The 14,574-nt window shown below is 37.3% G+C and overlaps 1 protein-coding gene across 4 annotated transcripts in view; it reads left to right on the top strand.

Annotated features, from left to right (window-relative positions):
• The window catches only part of otofa (otoferlin a), a 57,724-nt gene extending 46,421 nt beyond the window's left edge, over window positions 1-11,303 (top strand). Inside the window, exons 29-47 of one of the 4 annotated variants that reach the window (XM_058378555.1) lie at window positions 330-492; window positions 1,125-1,195; window positions 1,422-1,451; window positions 1,629-1,763; window positions 1,846-1,921; window positions 2,319-2,458; window positions 2,576-2,713; window positions 2,822-2,959; window positions 3,058-3,185; window positions 3,350-3,520; window positions 3,610-3,770; window positions 3,942-4,084; window positions 4,195-4,283; window positions 5,406-5,504; window positions 7,884-8,125; window positions 8,283-8,461; window positions 8,594-8,694; window positions 9,039-9,240; window positions 10,092-10,229. In XM_058378555.1, coding sequence (XP_058234538.1) covers window positions 330-492; window positions 1,125-1,195; window positions 1,422-1,451; window positions 1,629-1,763; window positions 1,846-1,921; window positions 2,319-2,458; window positions 2,576-2,713; window positions 2,822-2,959; window positions 3,058-3,185; window positions 3,350-3,520; window positions 3,610-3,770; window positions 3,942-4,084; window positions 4,195-4,283; window positions 5,406-5,504; window positions 7,884-8,125; window positions 8,283-8,461; window positions 8,594-8,694; window positions 9,039-9,219 — 2,385 coding nt within the window. In that variant the 3' untranslated portion in view covers window positions 9,220-9,240; window positions 10,092-10,229. Of the gene's footprint in view, window positions 1-329; window positions 493-1,040; window positions 1,196-1,421; window positions 1,452-1,628; window positions 1,764-1,845; window positions 1,922-2,318; window positions 2,459-2,575; window positions 2,714-2,821; window positions 2,960-3,057; window positions 3,186-3,349; window positions 3,521-3,609; window positions 3,771-3,941; window positions 4,085-4,194; window positions 4,284-5,405; window positions 5,505-7,883; window positions 8,126-8,282; window positions 8,462-8,593; window positions 8,695-9,038; window positions 9,241-10,091 lie in introns of all 4 variants that reach the window. The other 3 variants (XM_058378554.1, XM_058378556.1, XM_058378553.1) reach the window with 3 other exon arrangements.
• Window positions 11,304-14,574: the final 3,271 nt, after the last annotated feature.

Raw genomic sequence — 14,574 nt, 5'->3', positions numbered from 1 at the left:
CCACTGCATAGTCAGGCTTCACTTAATATATTTAATAGCTGCTCGTCATTTTGCCGGGTTTCACCTCTTTATTGGCTTATATCCGTCTCTTTTAAACATGTCTTTGGTTTCACTCCTTCTTTTTTTGGAATATTTGCATTTTGTTATCTGTAATATCAGTGGGAAAAAATGGCACACTAAATTTATTCAAACACCCCAGGAACATATTTTTATAACACTAAAGCCTACCTTTTAGAACCTGTAAAATACATTACGCTGTCAGATGGGATGCTTGTTACTTTCACATGCGTCTTGGGTTACTAATGGTATCACCAAATCTTATATTGCAGGACCTACCAGAGAATGAGTTACTCCATCCTCCTCTGAATATTCGAGTGGTGGATTGCAGAGCTTTTGGACGTTACACATTAGTGGGCTCACATGCTGTCTCCAGCCTTCGCAAGTTTATCTACACACCACCAGATAAGAAGGCTAACAATTGGGCCAATACAGGTGATTAAAAACATTTGGCAAAGCTTTTTATCTTTCTATAAATTTTGAGTTCCTCAACTCAGAAATTGAGTCTTGCTCTTCTGAGTGGCTTTCCAGCTAACACAAAGTTTCAGCAAAGCATTTTATAAAACTTGCACTGTAATTATAGTTTATTTACCCAAGTGTTCCTTTTTAAACAAAAAGCATCTTGGAAAAATTACTCTTAAAGTTTCTACAACTAAATGCTGCAGGCATATTGTGGGACCTTTATAAACATTATGTAAAATGTTCTTAAACTTCTTGAAAAGGTGACAGTTGGAGAACTAAGTTCCTTGTAACTGCAATGTTGAGAAAACATGCTAAGCTAAAATTGTTAGCTGGATTGTATCCTTTTATATAGTGCATGCAAGTTTGAACACTTTCTTTTTCCTGTACCAAGCTAATTCCCTTTCTTCACTTTTGTCTCCACCTTGTCCTCTTTCTGAACTGCAATGGTGGCACTGTCCTGTTCTTTTCTACTGGTATTTGGCTTTTAACTGTTCATGTACACATGACGCTGGCCACTACAGCTAGACTGGCCAATGGCCTCATGACTTTTACCAATGGGACATCCCGTTCCCAACCCTGCACCCGCCCCTTCTCTCACTCCACAGGTGACATTGTGATCAACGTGAACCCGGAGACCAATGTTAAGAAGATGGACACTGTGGTCAAACTGGATCCTGTGAGTCTTTTCATGATGGCTTTTAAAATCTACATAAAGTAACTATAAAGTAGCATGACACAGTGTTTTGTGTGTACTGCACGAGTATGCTTGCATGTCCAGGTTAGTACGAGATACATTAGTTGTAATTCTGAGTGTTGTTTTTATTGTTCTGCTGGAGTGTAATTGTGTGTTTTGTTCAGATGTTGTGATTTGATGTTTGTTTCATGTGGCCCCCTCTCTGTAGACCTCTGATGCTGTTGTTAAAATTGATTCGGTAAGTCACCGCATGTGTTTAGTTTCAAACGCTTTTGTCTGTAATGGGTAACAGCTTGTCATCTTTTCTTCCTCATAAAGTAAAGCATATAATCAATAGTAATTTATAGTTGGTTAAAAAAACAGTAGGTTTTAACTGTTTTAAGGCTAGCAGCTAAGTCATCATTCACTCTAATAGAATGAGGAAGAAAAGGAGAAAGAGAAGAAAAAGAAGAAAAAAAAGAAGGGAGAGGAGATCGAGGAAGAGGAACAAGACGAGAGCATATTGGACTGGTGGTCAAAATACTTTGCCTCAATAGAGACAATGATGGAGGTGGGAAAATCTGTATTGGTGTTCTTTGACCTCAAGCTAAAAAGAAAAGTGCTTTTTATGAAATCTTGTTATTTTACTGTAGACTCTGCGTGCTCAAGAAGCAGCCTTAGCTGAGGCAGAAGAGCGAGAGGACATGGAGATTGCTGCAGAAGTTGCTGGTAAACAAAATAAAACATTAGCATAAACATGGCACTGTAAACTGTACCAAAATGCACCAAGGCAGTGTTTATGGCATCACGCTCTACACCATTACTTTACCCATCCCATGTATGTTTGTTGCCATCACATTATTGTAGTATGCCATTGTATTCACATACATATTTCTTGCCATGAAAGTTAACTCCAGGCAAACTTCAGTTTAATACGTCTGTAAACAAACACTTCGATTCTGACAAGATGCATATTAATGACTTTGTAAATATATTTATTGCATATTTCATTTTTATAAATGTTAACTCTCATGGCTTGGAAAGATGTAAGATTAATGCCATCTTCCATGCTGTCCATCTCCTTCCATTCCCATCTTCGCCTCTCATTCCTCAAACCTAACCTCAGAAATCAGAGTTGATCAATCTCATGTGAAAGGCTCCAAGACTAAAGAGAAAAACAAAGCCAAGAAGGACAAGAAGAAGAATCAGAGCAATAGTGAAGGAATGGAGAAAAAAGCTGCCAAACCCAAAGTGGATGAGCTTATGGTCAGTGTCAGTGTCTCATTGACAACAGTTATTTCTTATGTAAAGTTTTTTAAGTTATGTTTAAAATACATCTTATTTCCCCCAAAAAAATTCTTATTCGTATATGTTCATATTTAGGTGTACAATAAAGAGCTGGAGTCTGAGTATGATGAATTTGAGGACTGGCTTCACAGCTTCAACCTGTACAAAGGAAAGGCTGGAGATGATGATGACAATGCTGCTATGGATGATGACCGCATCATGGGTCGATTCAAAGTATAATCAGTTGTTTCAAGCCAGGCAAACCAGATATTCTAAATTGGAAAAAAGCGCTGTTTGTTGGGTATTGTTAACCTCTTTCCTTTTCTCTGACCCTTGACCTAGGGCTCACTGTGTGTGTACAAGCTACCCCTTTCAGAAGAAATCACCAAAGAGCCTGGATTTGATCCCAATATGGGGATGTTTCAGAATATACCACATAATGATCCCCTTAATGTCCTAGTGAGGATTTACATTGTTAGGGTAAGTGACTTCTTAAGATCCTAATTTAATGAGCATTTAACCATCATTCAACTAACCTATTTCCATTATTACTGAGCTGTAAAAACCTTTCTTTCTAGGCAACAAACCTTCATCCTACTGATCTAAATGGTAAAGCTGATCCCTACATTGTAATCAAGCTAGGAAAAACAGAGATCAGGGACAAAGAGAATTACATCTCAAAGCAACTCAACCCTGTTTTTGGGAAGTGAGTATGAAAGTGTGAACCTTTGAAATGGTGAAAATAACGAAAGAGCAGTTTTAGATGTATCATAAAATTCATAATTAGAATATTACATTTGTTGCGAGAGAGAACCCTGAAAATTTCCAGGCAAAACCAAACAAAAGAAAATAATGTATTCTTTTTTTAAGGTCCTTTGACATTGAGGCCATGTTTCCCATGGAGTCGATGCTGACAGTGTCGATATTTGACTGGGATTTAGTTGGCACTGATGACCTGATTGGAGAGACCAAGATTGATCTGGAGAACCGTTTATACAGTAAACACAGAGCTACCTGTGGCATAGCATCCACCTACTCTCTGTAAGCATCAGTTTTGCCTTAACATCGGTGCATTTCCTATTTTGTGAGCTCTCAGCAAACATTTCAGGTGATTTGTTTTATGCACATAGCCATGGATACAATGTGTGGCGAGATCCTCAGAAACCCTCTCAGATACTTGCTAAGTTGTGCAAGGATGGCAAGTTGGATGGGCCACATTATGGCCCAGGTGGAAGAGTCAAGGTTGCAAACCGTGTCTTTTTGGCGCCGACAGAAATCGAAGATGAAAATGGTGAGTTATTAAAGGGAATATTACAGGAAATGGAATTTGGAATTTGTTTTAAATGTCTAATATCTGTGAAGGGTTGGATTGGTTAAAGTCAGTGATTAAGCATATTTCATATATGTTGAAATACTGTGTATCAACAATGATATATATTTTTATATGTGTGTGTATGTGTAGGGTTGAAGAAGCAAACAGATGAACATTTGGCACTTACTGCACTAAAGCACTGGGAGGAAATGCCTCAAGTAGGCTGCAAACTCATCCCAGAGCACGTAGAGACCAGGGCTCTTCTCCACCCAGAGAAAGCAGGCATAGAGCAGGTGCCTTAACATCACTCTGTTTATTCTACACAGGAGTCCTGGTTGCCAGTGATATTTGACAAAGACAGTTAACACATCCTATTCTCTGTTGGATTTTACAAACCTTTCAGGGACGAATTGAGATGTGGGTCGACATGTTCCCAAAGGATGGACCTGCACCAGGACCAGCCTTAGACATATCACCACGAAAACCAAAGAAGTGTGTAACATGGAGTTGACTTCTTTACTCATTGCTATTTACATATACTCTTTATTTTTTACTTAGTCATATCGACGCTCTTAGTTTTTTAAAGACTGTCTGTGATGACCTAGTATAATGGAAAAACAAATGACCATTTCTTTGCTACAAAAAATTTATTTGCACATCCTTATTATGTAACACAAAAGCAAATCATACAAAAATCACAGAAAGAGGGAGTGACTTCCAGGATTGGCAGCTTGCTAAGTCAAAAAAAATTAAAATGAAAATCATACATAAAATAAAATTAGCCTGGTAATGTATAAAACCTGCCCTGCGATGGGTTGGCACTCCGTCCAGGGTGTATCCTGCCTTGATGCCCGATGATGCCTGAGATAGGCACAGGCTTCCCGTGACCCGAGAATAGATCAGATAAGCGGTACAGACAATGAAATGAAATGAAATAGATAAAACTGATTATCCAAAAATAGATAGTAGGTTAATGTAGTTTTTATGCCAATTTCTTCCAACAAACAATTGATATCCATCATGTAAGATACAGACATGTTGCAAACATACTGTAAGTTGTAGATGAGTAGCATTATAAGATCTTCACAACATTAGAAGGTTACATATGCCAAAGGTCTCAGAGTAACATAGGTGGGTATGGTAGGTTTATGGGTCTAGAAGGAGGATGTTAAGAAATCAAACCTACTGTTTTTGGGGTTTGGCACAAAAAGGATGAGGTTATAGTTGGAGTAAGCAACTATACTTGATCATAGGGGAAAATATGTACACAGTAATAGATGGAAATGTATTTTAAAATGTTAACAGTGAGGTAACCATCTAATTATAAACCACAACTAACCGTGAAACCGTGACATTGCAACAGCTGTAGGTAATGATTTCTCTTCTCTGCCATAGCACTTTTCATATTCCTCTTTCTTTGTTGAAGATTTAATTTCAGTAAGTCTTCCAAGATGACTCCAAATGAACTTGGCACTTTCTTTTCCTTCTTGTCCTCTATCTGCTTTCCTCTCTGATGCTGTCTAAGCCATTATGGTGTTTGAAACTTATATTTATATATTTAGATGACCACATGTCCTCCCCTTCTCCCCCCCCCTCCCTTTAACACTTTACCAGATATGAGCTCAGGGTAATAATATGGAATACTGACGAGGTAATTCTGGAAGACGATGATTACTTCACAGGGGAAAAATCCAGTGACATTTTTGTCAGGAGGTAGGTATGGGTTTGGCGTGTGAAATGTGTGGTTAATCTTTTCTTTTCTTTTCTGTCTGTATGTTTGTTTTTTCTTGCTCTCCCATCCCCTGCGTTATTGCTGTGCTGTCTAGCTTTGAGCTTCGCGTTATTATTTGGAACACTGATGACGTAGTTCTACAAGACGATGCTTTCATGACAGGAGAGAAGATGTCTGACATCTATGTCAGGGGGTAAAGACGATCCAAATGCATGGCTTGACTGCTCATTTATAGCCAACATGTTAGTTAAAAAAACACACAAGCTAACCAAAGCTTGACTTTAGCTTTTCATTTCACCTCAGCTTTACATTTAAACAGTAGTGACGTGTATTATCATCAAGAATATTAAACATTAGAAGCCAAAAAGTCTTAATAGTTAACTACATGTTTATTTTAATCTATGAATATTCCATTAAGTATTAAGGTCCTGGTCTGTCAAAACAGCAGGGCCCAAGATACCTCAGGGTTCACAAATCTCCCAACCACAGTGCATGAAAGCACCAAATATGGTTGTTGTGCATGAAAAGAAATGTATAGTTTGCATTTATTTCTGCAAAGCCCATATGCATTATATATGTGATGGTCTGGGAAAATCTGTAAGGTTTTACTGTAATTGGATTCTTGCCAAACAGCCAAAAATGCATGAAAATATATTTCTACAAAACAAATTGTCAAAAATTTTATTTAGTTATTAAACCTGTCTAGGCTTCTTCTTGCAAAAAAAACCCATTTTAACAAATACAGTGGTTAAAACAAAGTCTGGCTTCACACAGTGAATGCTGGGAGTGACCAGATATGTTATAACTTAAATATAAATATATATAAATTAAATATACTTGTGTTGGAGACATTTGTGTTTGAGTGTGAGGGTTTTCTCAGGCCTCCATATATATATAATATGCTCTCTCCCTACCCTTACAACTATTACATAAACAGTGGACTAACATATTAGTTAAATTCTGAATCTCCTGCATTTGACACATGACTGCTTGCATAACAGTGTCAGAATGCATTAGTCTACTGTTAGTAATACTGTATATTAGTTCTTCCTTTACACAACTTTTCATATTTATGGTGTACTGCTGTACTGTGTATCATGTGGTATCTGTGATAAAATGTCAACAAAAACGTCAGTGCTGCTGATTCACCCATCTATAAGAGGTTCATGGATGACATTTTCTTAGAGTGCATTTCCCAAAGGAAAGAGGTTCACTGACCAGTATGACATACTGTAACGGATAAAGGCTAAGGAGATGTTCTATGTTAATTTTGAAAAGCATAATGTGACACCTATGGTGAATCAGAACTTTGCCAAACACACATAACTGTGCATAAAGAGTAATAGTGAGTTACGCTGCAAAACATGATAATAATCTGATTTAAAAATATGATATAAACACAAAATAAATCAATACACCGGTCAAGCATAACATTATGACCACCTGCCTAATATTGTGTTGGTCCCCCTTATGCTGCCGAAACAGCCCTGACCCATCATGCACTGTGTATTCTGACACCTTTCTATCAGAACCAGCATTAACTTCTTCAGCAATTTGAGCAACAGTAGCTCGTCTGTTGGATCGGATCACACGGGCCAGCCTTCACTCCCCACATGCATCAATGAGCCTTGACCGCCCATGTCTCTTTCGCTGGTTTGCCGCTGTTCCTTCTTTGGACCACTTTTGATAGATACTGACCACTGCAGACTGGGAACACCCCACAAGAGCTGCAGTTTTGGAGATGCTCTGATCCAGTGGTCTATCCATCACAATTTGGCCCTTCATCAAATTCGCTCAAATCCTTACGCTTGTCCATTTTTCCTGCTTCTAACACATCAACTTTGAGATCAAAATGTTCACTTGCTGCTTAATATATCCCACCCACTAACAGGTGCCATGATGAGGAGATAATCAGTGTTATTCATACCTCTCAGTGCTCATAATGTTATGCCTGATCGGTGTATATGTTCTGTTCATTGTTATTCTTTATTTTGGTTATGTAAAACACATTAGATGCTATTAGAAAAGTTTGCACAATATTGGTTCCTTTTTAATAGGCAATGTTTAGCAAATCTGTTAATTCATTAGAAAATCTTCTAGACTAATTGGAACAGTAGTGCCTGTTTAAATAAATTAGGTAATCGTATGTAAAATCATGTTTAATTAATTGAATCACAAATGACGGCATTTATTTTTAAAAAGAAAGCAAATTTATTTCTTCCAGGAGGTGAACTCTTTAAATGTCTGCACAGTTTGTTTCACTAAAAATCTAAATGCTTTACAGTTTGCTTTATATGTGTATCGTTGGAAATAGCTTGAATAAAAATGTCTAATTATTAAAATTGGCCTTTTTGCACCAGCTGGCTGAAAGGCCAAACAGAAGACAAGCAGGACACAGATGTGCACTACCACTCTCTGACTGGAGAAGGAAACTTTAACTGGCGCTTTGTGTATCCATTTGACTATCTCGAGGCTGAGGAGAAAATCGTGGTCTCCAAGAAAGAGTCGTTGTTCTCCTGGGATGAGACAGAATACAAGATTCCTGCCCGTCTCACCCTGCAAGTGTGGGACGCTGACCACTTCTCTGCAGATGACTTTTTGGGTATGAGAAATGAGTGTTCAAGTAAAAACACATTTTTTTAGGTTGTGTAATATGAAGCTGTTTTTGATCTCCTCATTAGGCTTAGATGCTACCTGCAGTGTAATATGTCTTTCACCCAGGGAAGGCTGAAAAAACGTTCACACATTTTTTTTTTCAGGTGCAATTGAGCTAGATTTGAACCGGTTTCCTAGAGGAGCCAAATCATCAAAGCTGTGCTCCCTTGACATGATTATTAATGAGCAGGATCTGCCGACCATCTCAATCTTCAAACAGAAAAGAGTGAAGGGCTGGTGGCCTTTTATGGCACAAAATGAGAACGATGAGCCTGAGCTGACGGTGAGACATGAGTGTCAAACCCTGTATGCTTTTACAAATATAATACTACAATAAGAAAATTTCTAATGGTGCTTATTATAATCTCCAGCTATTCAACTGAGCCATAGCCATCATTAATAATTCTCTTCATAGGGTAAAGTGGAAGCAGAGCTCCATCTACTGACGGCAGAGGAGGCAGAAAAAAATCCTGTTGGCCTGGGAAGGAATGAGCCAGAACCACTGGAAAAACCAAAGTAAGACGTTACACACACATACACACTCTTCTGACAAATCTAAATATCTGACACCGGTATAATTTATGTGTTTATCCATATCTGTGTCATTTAAGGACAATAAAAATCCTGACTTTATCATATGAAATTAGCACTAGTGTCATTCACTGGTAATATATCAGACTGCCAAGCCATTTATACATGCAAAAAAGGTTCCTTCTTCGATATAGAAAACAGACACCCTTCTCTGTATCCTGTTAACATTTCTTCTTTCTATCATTTCCACTGTCCATCATCATTCCATTCTTTCCTTCACCCTTACCCGATCATCACCTTCATTTTTTAAAAACCCATTCTGGAAATAGTCGTCCGGACACCAGTCTAGTGTGGTTCTTGAACCCCCTGAAGTCCATACGATACTTCATATGGCACCACTACCGCTGGCTGATCCTGAAGACACTGGCACTACTGCTGCTCCTCCTGCTCCTCGGTCTCTTTCTCTACTCCATCCCTGGATACGTGGTCAAGAAGCTGTTGGGGGCGTGATGGGAGAGGGGAAAATTGCTGGTAGCCCTCTTACATTTTCCCCCTTTCTATTCTCTCTTTCTTTTCTCAAACTTGCAACCATTAATATAGCACAACCTTAACCCACATGTTCTGTTCATTTTTTGATGAATGTCTCATTGAACTCATCATTTGACGTTAATTGTAAAAGTACTTCCCAAAAATATCATATCTTCATATCGGTTATGAGAAATTATATATTGAAACTGTCACAATACCTGTTCACATGTTTGGGTATCTTCCTGAGGGATATAGTGTCAAGATTTGTTAGAGGAAAAATAGAATCATTTTATGTCATTTATATTTAGAATTTTTAAATATATATATATATATGAAGACTGGTCATCTTTATGTAACTTCTGTATGTTTAAGTTAATGAACTGAACAAATATTTTTAATGTACATAGAAGTTGTAGCTTTTGCCATACTTTTTGCTGGGGAGAAAAAGAACTAATGTTGACCAAAACAGAACAAAAGAACTGTGTAAAATTTGGGGTTGTTTTTTAATTTAAAGTGGTCTAGGAGACACAGTAGATGCTGCTTTGTATCTGTAAAGTAAATCCGAGTTTCACACGGAACATTAAGACATCCTGTCTCATCCTGTCTGTCACATAGCATCTGTAGGTCACTGTAACTGTATATGCATTTTCATCCATATCCAGGATGTGATCTTTGTATTCCATGTTTTGGTGTTCTCACTAAAGATACCTCACTAGAAATCAAAAATCAATGAAAAATCTTCAATATTGAGTGTCTACTACTAACTATCTACTACTAACCACTAATACATGCTTTATTTCTCTCCTCCATTTGCCTCCCGCTCACCTCCCCACTGTAACTTTGTCCTGAAACAGCCGGCCCGACACCACCTTCCTCTGGTTCATGAGTCCGCTGAAGGCTGTGCGCTACCTGGTGTGCACCCGCTACAAATGGCTAATCATCAAAATTATCCTGGCCATACTTCTGGTGATCATGGTGGCCCTCTTCATCTACAGTATGCCTGGCTACATGGTCAAGAAGATGCTGGGTGCATGAGGAAGCCAGAGAGAAACAGAGTGTTTAATTCCAACTCTCCTTCTCATAGTCTGCAGCGTTTCATATTCATTCATCCACAATGATGCTGCTTTATGCCTTTCTTAAACAAATCTCCTTCCAGATGATTCATTAACTCACATTGATGCACACCAAGCATTTCTTATTCATGTTTTATTGATTTCCACCATCGTTTATCTTCCTGCCAATCAACTGACTTTCTTTTTTTTCCTGATTTGTGCTATTTATTTCAGCAAGAAATTAAGGTGTACATTCACTGGCCACTTTATTAGGAGCACTTAGTAGAACACCTATTTGTACCTCATGCAATTCAATCAGCCAACCATATAGAAGCAGTGCAGTGACAAAATCTGGACAGCTGAAGTTGTGCTCATAATTTCTTTCCCATTCTGATGTTTGACGTGACCATTAACTGATGTTCTTTACATTTAGCTGTATACTTTTATGCATTACTCTCCTGCCACATGATTGGCTGAATGCATGAATATACAGGTGTTCCTAATAAAATGAATGGTGGATGTATGTCTGATCATAAATACTTTAAGGATATTGAATGCCTTGCTTGAGTTTGTGTAAAATTGTTCTAAAATGTCAAAACTTGCAGCTGATGTCACACTTATTAGCATGCGACAAATTCTTAGGAAATAAAAAAAAAAAGAAGATAAATAGGACATGCTAAAATAGAATTTCGAGATCTTGCTATATGTGAAAAAATTCCTTCTTTTTGAGGACAGATCTTTGAAACAACTGTGTTCTCATTCCTCCTACTATCCAGCTGTTGATTACATTGTGTGCAGTGAACGTCGCTTTTGTATTTGCTTGCTCTTTTACTGTTTCTTGTGATTGTGTGTACTGATCAACAAATTTGATAACTGACTTGATTGCACTGAATCTAACTTATTTATATTATAAAGGGTGTATAGTTCATGTTTAACAGTGTGAAACGGTGAACTATTGATTAATTTATTTTTTGTCTGTACGAAGATTGAATAAAATGAACCTATTGAAATACAGACTTCAGTGTTTGGCTTTTATTTCTGTTCATGATTGTGTGTGTGTAATCTTATGTCCTTTTTTTTGTCCTGCAGTCTTCCCACTCCAAGCTTCTCATGGTTGTTTCCTGGTTGTGAATCCTGGCTTGGAGACATTATAGGATGGCTTTTGTTGTGGTGCTTCTTAGTGTGCTGTGTCTCCTATTCCTCAGCCTGCTAATCTTCTCTGTTCCTTTCGCACTGAGTTATAAAATGATAAACATTAGAGGATATTCTGCGTAGCTTTGTTCCATTGGAATGGATAAGCCTGATTTTGAATGTATACAATACAAAATATCCAGATTTATTTACTAATATAAATCACTCAGAAACTAAATTTGTCAAAATTTGGCCTTGTTGCATTTACCCTGGAGTTGCTTTATTAGAGTTATTTAGAAAATTTAAGTCAACTAAACAGTTATTTCCAGTGTTTACAAAAAGATGCAAAAATGAACATACATTGCACAATGAATGTCACTGTTATATTTTAATTTTAAACATTGTATTTTTCTTATCACTACATTATATACCCAAACCACACTCATACTTTTCAGTTCAAGTGAACTAAGAGATTAAAACTTGTAACAGCGGTCCATAAGTATAAGTAACAGCAAGAGGTCCATAAATACATGGCTTGCCAAGGTAGGTTTTGAGGAACTGTGCCCAACAACCAGAGCCTGTCAGCCATGCTCAAAAAACTAGTGGAAATTCTTCCCAGATGAGTGCACATTAACAGCAAAGGGGGAGTAAACCTATAAGGGGATGTTCAACAAGCACATATGGATGTAGGATTCTCACCCATTGTATTTTTCCAGGATCGTACCAGTTTCTGATAGTCTGTCTCAGGAAATCTTGATTTTTGATTTTACACCACTGGAACTGCTCATTGAGTAGACAGAGACACAAGTGCAAACTCTTGAAGTCACACAAGCAGCTTCTCTTCAGATTCGAACCCTAACCCTTAGCCTAAACCTAATCCTGAGATTCAAACTAAACCTAACCCTAACCCTGAGCCTAAACCTAACCCTGAGTCTCAAACTAAACCTAACCCTGATCCTAGCTCTAACCCTGAGCCTAAACCTAACCCGCAAACTGAACCTAACCCTAACCCTGAGCCTGAGCCATAAACTAAACCTAACCCTGAGCCTAAACCTAACCCTAACTAGCAAGTCTGCAGATTTCTCTTATTTTCTGGATGGGAGGTAAAACTTTATGAAGTATGAAGGAATGTCTTCTGACAGGACAATGGAACATGGTACTGCTTCTAACATTCAAGGGATGGAAGAAAAAAAAAACATCAGTATGCTAAAACTGACCGAGGTTAATTCATATTCGTCTATATACTAAACCTGTCAAAGCAGAGGAGCACTAGAGGACATCTCTAAGACAGAAAAAAACCCCACCAGAATATAATGCAACTAAAATAAAAGCAACCTCATCAATTATGGTTAAAATGGTTTGACAGAAGATGACTGAATTGCAGTTGCTGAAGTAACATCTCTTTATCACATTGTGCAGCACAGTATCAGTTATTTGTCCATGGACTGTGGAATCACATTCAGTGCAAAAGTATTGACTCAATCATTGCTACCAAAATGTCTTGTGGGAGAACCAACAGTGAGGCAATAGTGAAGATTTTTAGCAACATTCTGGCAACATTAACTGTGGAAGAAAAAAAGCTATGTTTGAAAAGTTCTGATCTTTTACTTATGAAAAACTTTTGAATTCTCTATAATGGAAGTTAAAGACAACTGAATAATTAATAATACTGAAATATTCTGTATTCGGTTGAAATCACTGCATTTATTGATTTTGTTTTAATTAATAATTTGAAAAATCAGTGTTTCATAGATTAAGTTTTCAAAAAAAAAAAAAACTATATTCAAGTTTTTCCAGTTTTTACAAATTCAGATATTTCATTATTAAAATATTAAAACAAAGGTATCGAAGTTAGCTTTATCAGGTTGCAAAATTCAATACAAAATAAATAAATAAAACTAGTTTAATAACTGGGATACTCGAGGGTAGGCAAAGGAAATCAAGCATGGAGTTTTGTATCATCTGTCATTAAATGCCACAAATTCAACAGAACAGATCTGAATCAGAAATAGTGAGAGGAAAGATGATGAGAAATTACTCAAGATAGAAAAATATTGCTTTTAAAAAGTTTTAAAAGTTAAGTAGTTTATTCAGTTTTAAAATGGAAACTTTACATTATTGCACATCATGTTTATTTTCTGCAATCGCTTTCCCCATTCTTTTCAATTGTGTTGTTTATTTATTCATCTTTATACACTTTTTCCAGGTCATGATATCCAGAGCTTTTCTTGGGCATGAGGAGGGTAGGGGCAAAAGCCAAACCATGTGCAAGGAAACCCACACAGAAAACAGAGAGTACTGGTAATATGAGAAGCTTTGCTTTGTTTTGTACCTGTATGGTATTTACTTGCTGGAATTTGTTGTGATTTATAACCATGTAATGTAATATTTTATGGCTTCCTATTTCCACCTGCCTAAAGGACCTTTTGTATTCACAACCTGATTTGCTACCTACTGCAAGCAAAGGACACAGCAGACACTTGGTGAAACTGAAAAAGAAAGAGAATGAATGTCTTCTTTTCTAAGAGAGGTTGAAAAGAAAGAGTGAAGAATGAACAGAAAAAAATCATCAAGAGGGACTGTAGGTTGACCAAGTCATCCAGGTTCAGAAGAGAGGCTAAAGAAAGCTTCAAAATGATCAACACCAGGCCAGTCTATCCTTCAAAAAGTGCCACCAGACTGAGCACCATGTGCACTGAAAGCTTCCTTTAAATAGAGCCAGACTCAGGTGAGGCTGATTGAGGGTAAATAGCTGGCAGACTGCACAGGTCTCCCTCTGGTGGCCAATGTGGAGATAGCAGGCAAGCTAGCTCCAGGCCTGCTCATTTCACAAATGAGTGCAGGTTTGAAATAACACATGGAAATGAACTACCCTTATGTATTATACATTTCTGAAATCTTTAAGGTGTTATCTACATGGGAATAGAAAAAAAAAAAAAAAAAAATATATATATATATATATATATATATATATATATATATATATATATATATACACCATATTCTAAAGTAGCATGCGTAATACACTGATAAACATGCACTGATTAGGCTTTTTCTACCGTCCTTAGTTTCCTTCATTATACGTTAAAACATTATTTAATTGCAGAATACTTATTCATGGCATTAATGAATAAACTTTCAGTAACAGGACTTG

Source organism: Hemibagrus wyckioides, linkage group LG25 (assembly GCF_019097595.1).
Source record: "Hemibagrus wyckioides isolate EC202008001 linkage group LG25, SWU_Hwy_1.0, whole genome shotgun sequence".
Lineage (NCBI taxonomy): Eukaryota > Metazoa > Chordata > Actinopteri > Siluriformes > Bagridae > Hemibagrus > Hemibagrus wyckioides.
The sequence above is the reverse complement of the archived record's forward strand: the minus strand, read 5'-3'. Positions and strand labels throughout refer to the sequence as shown.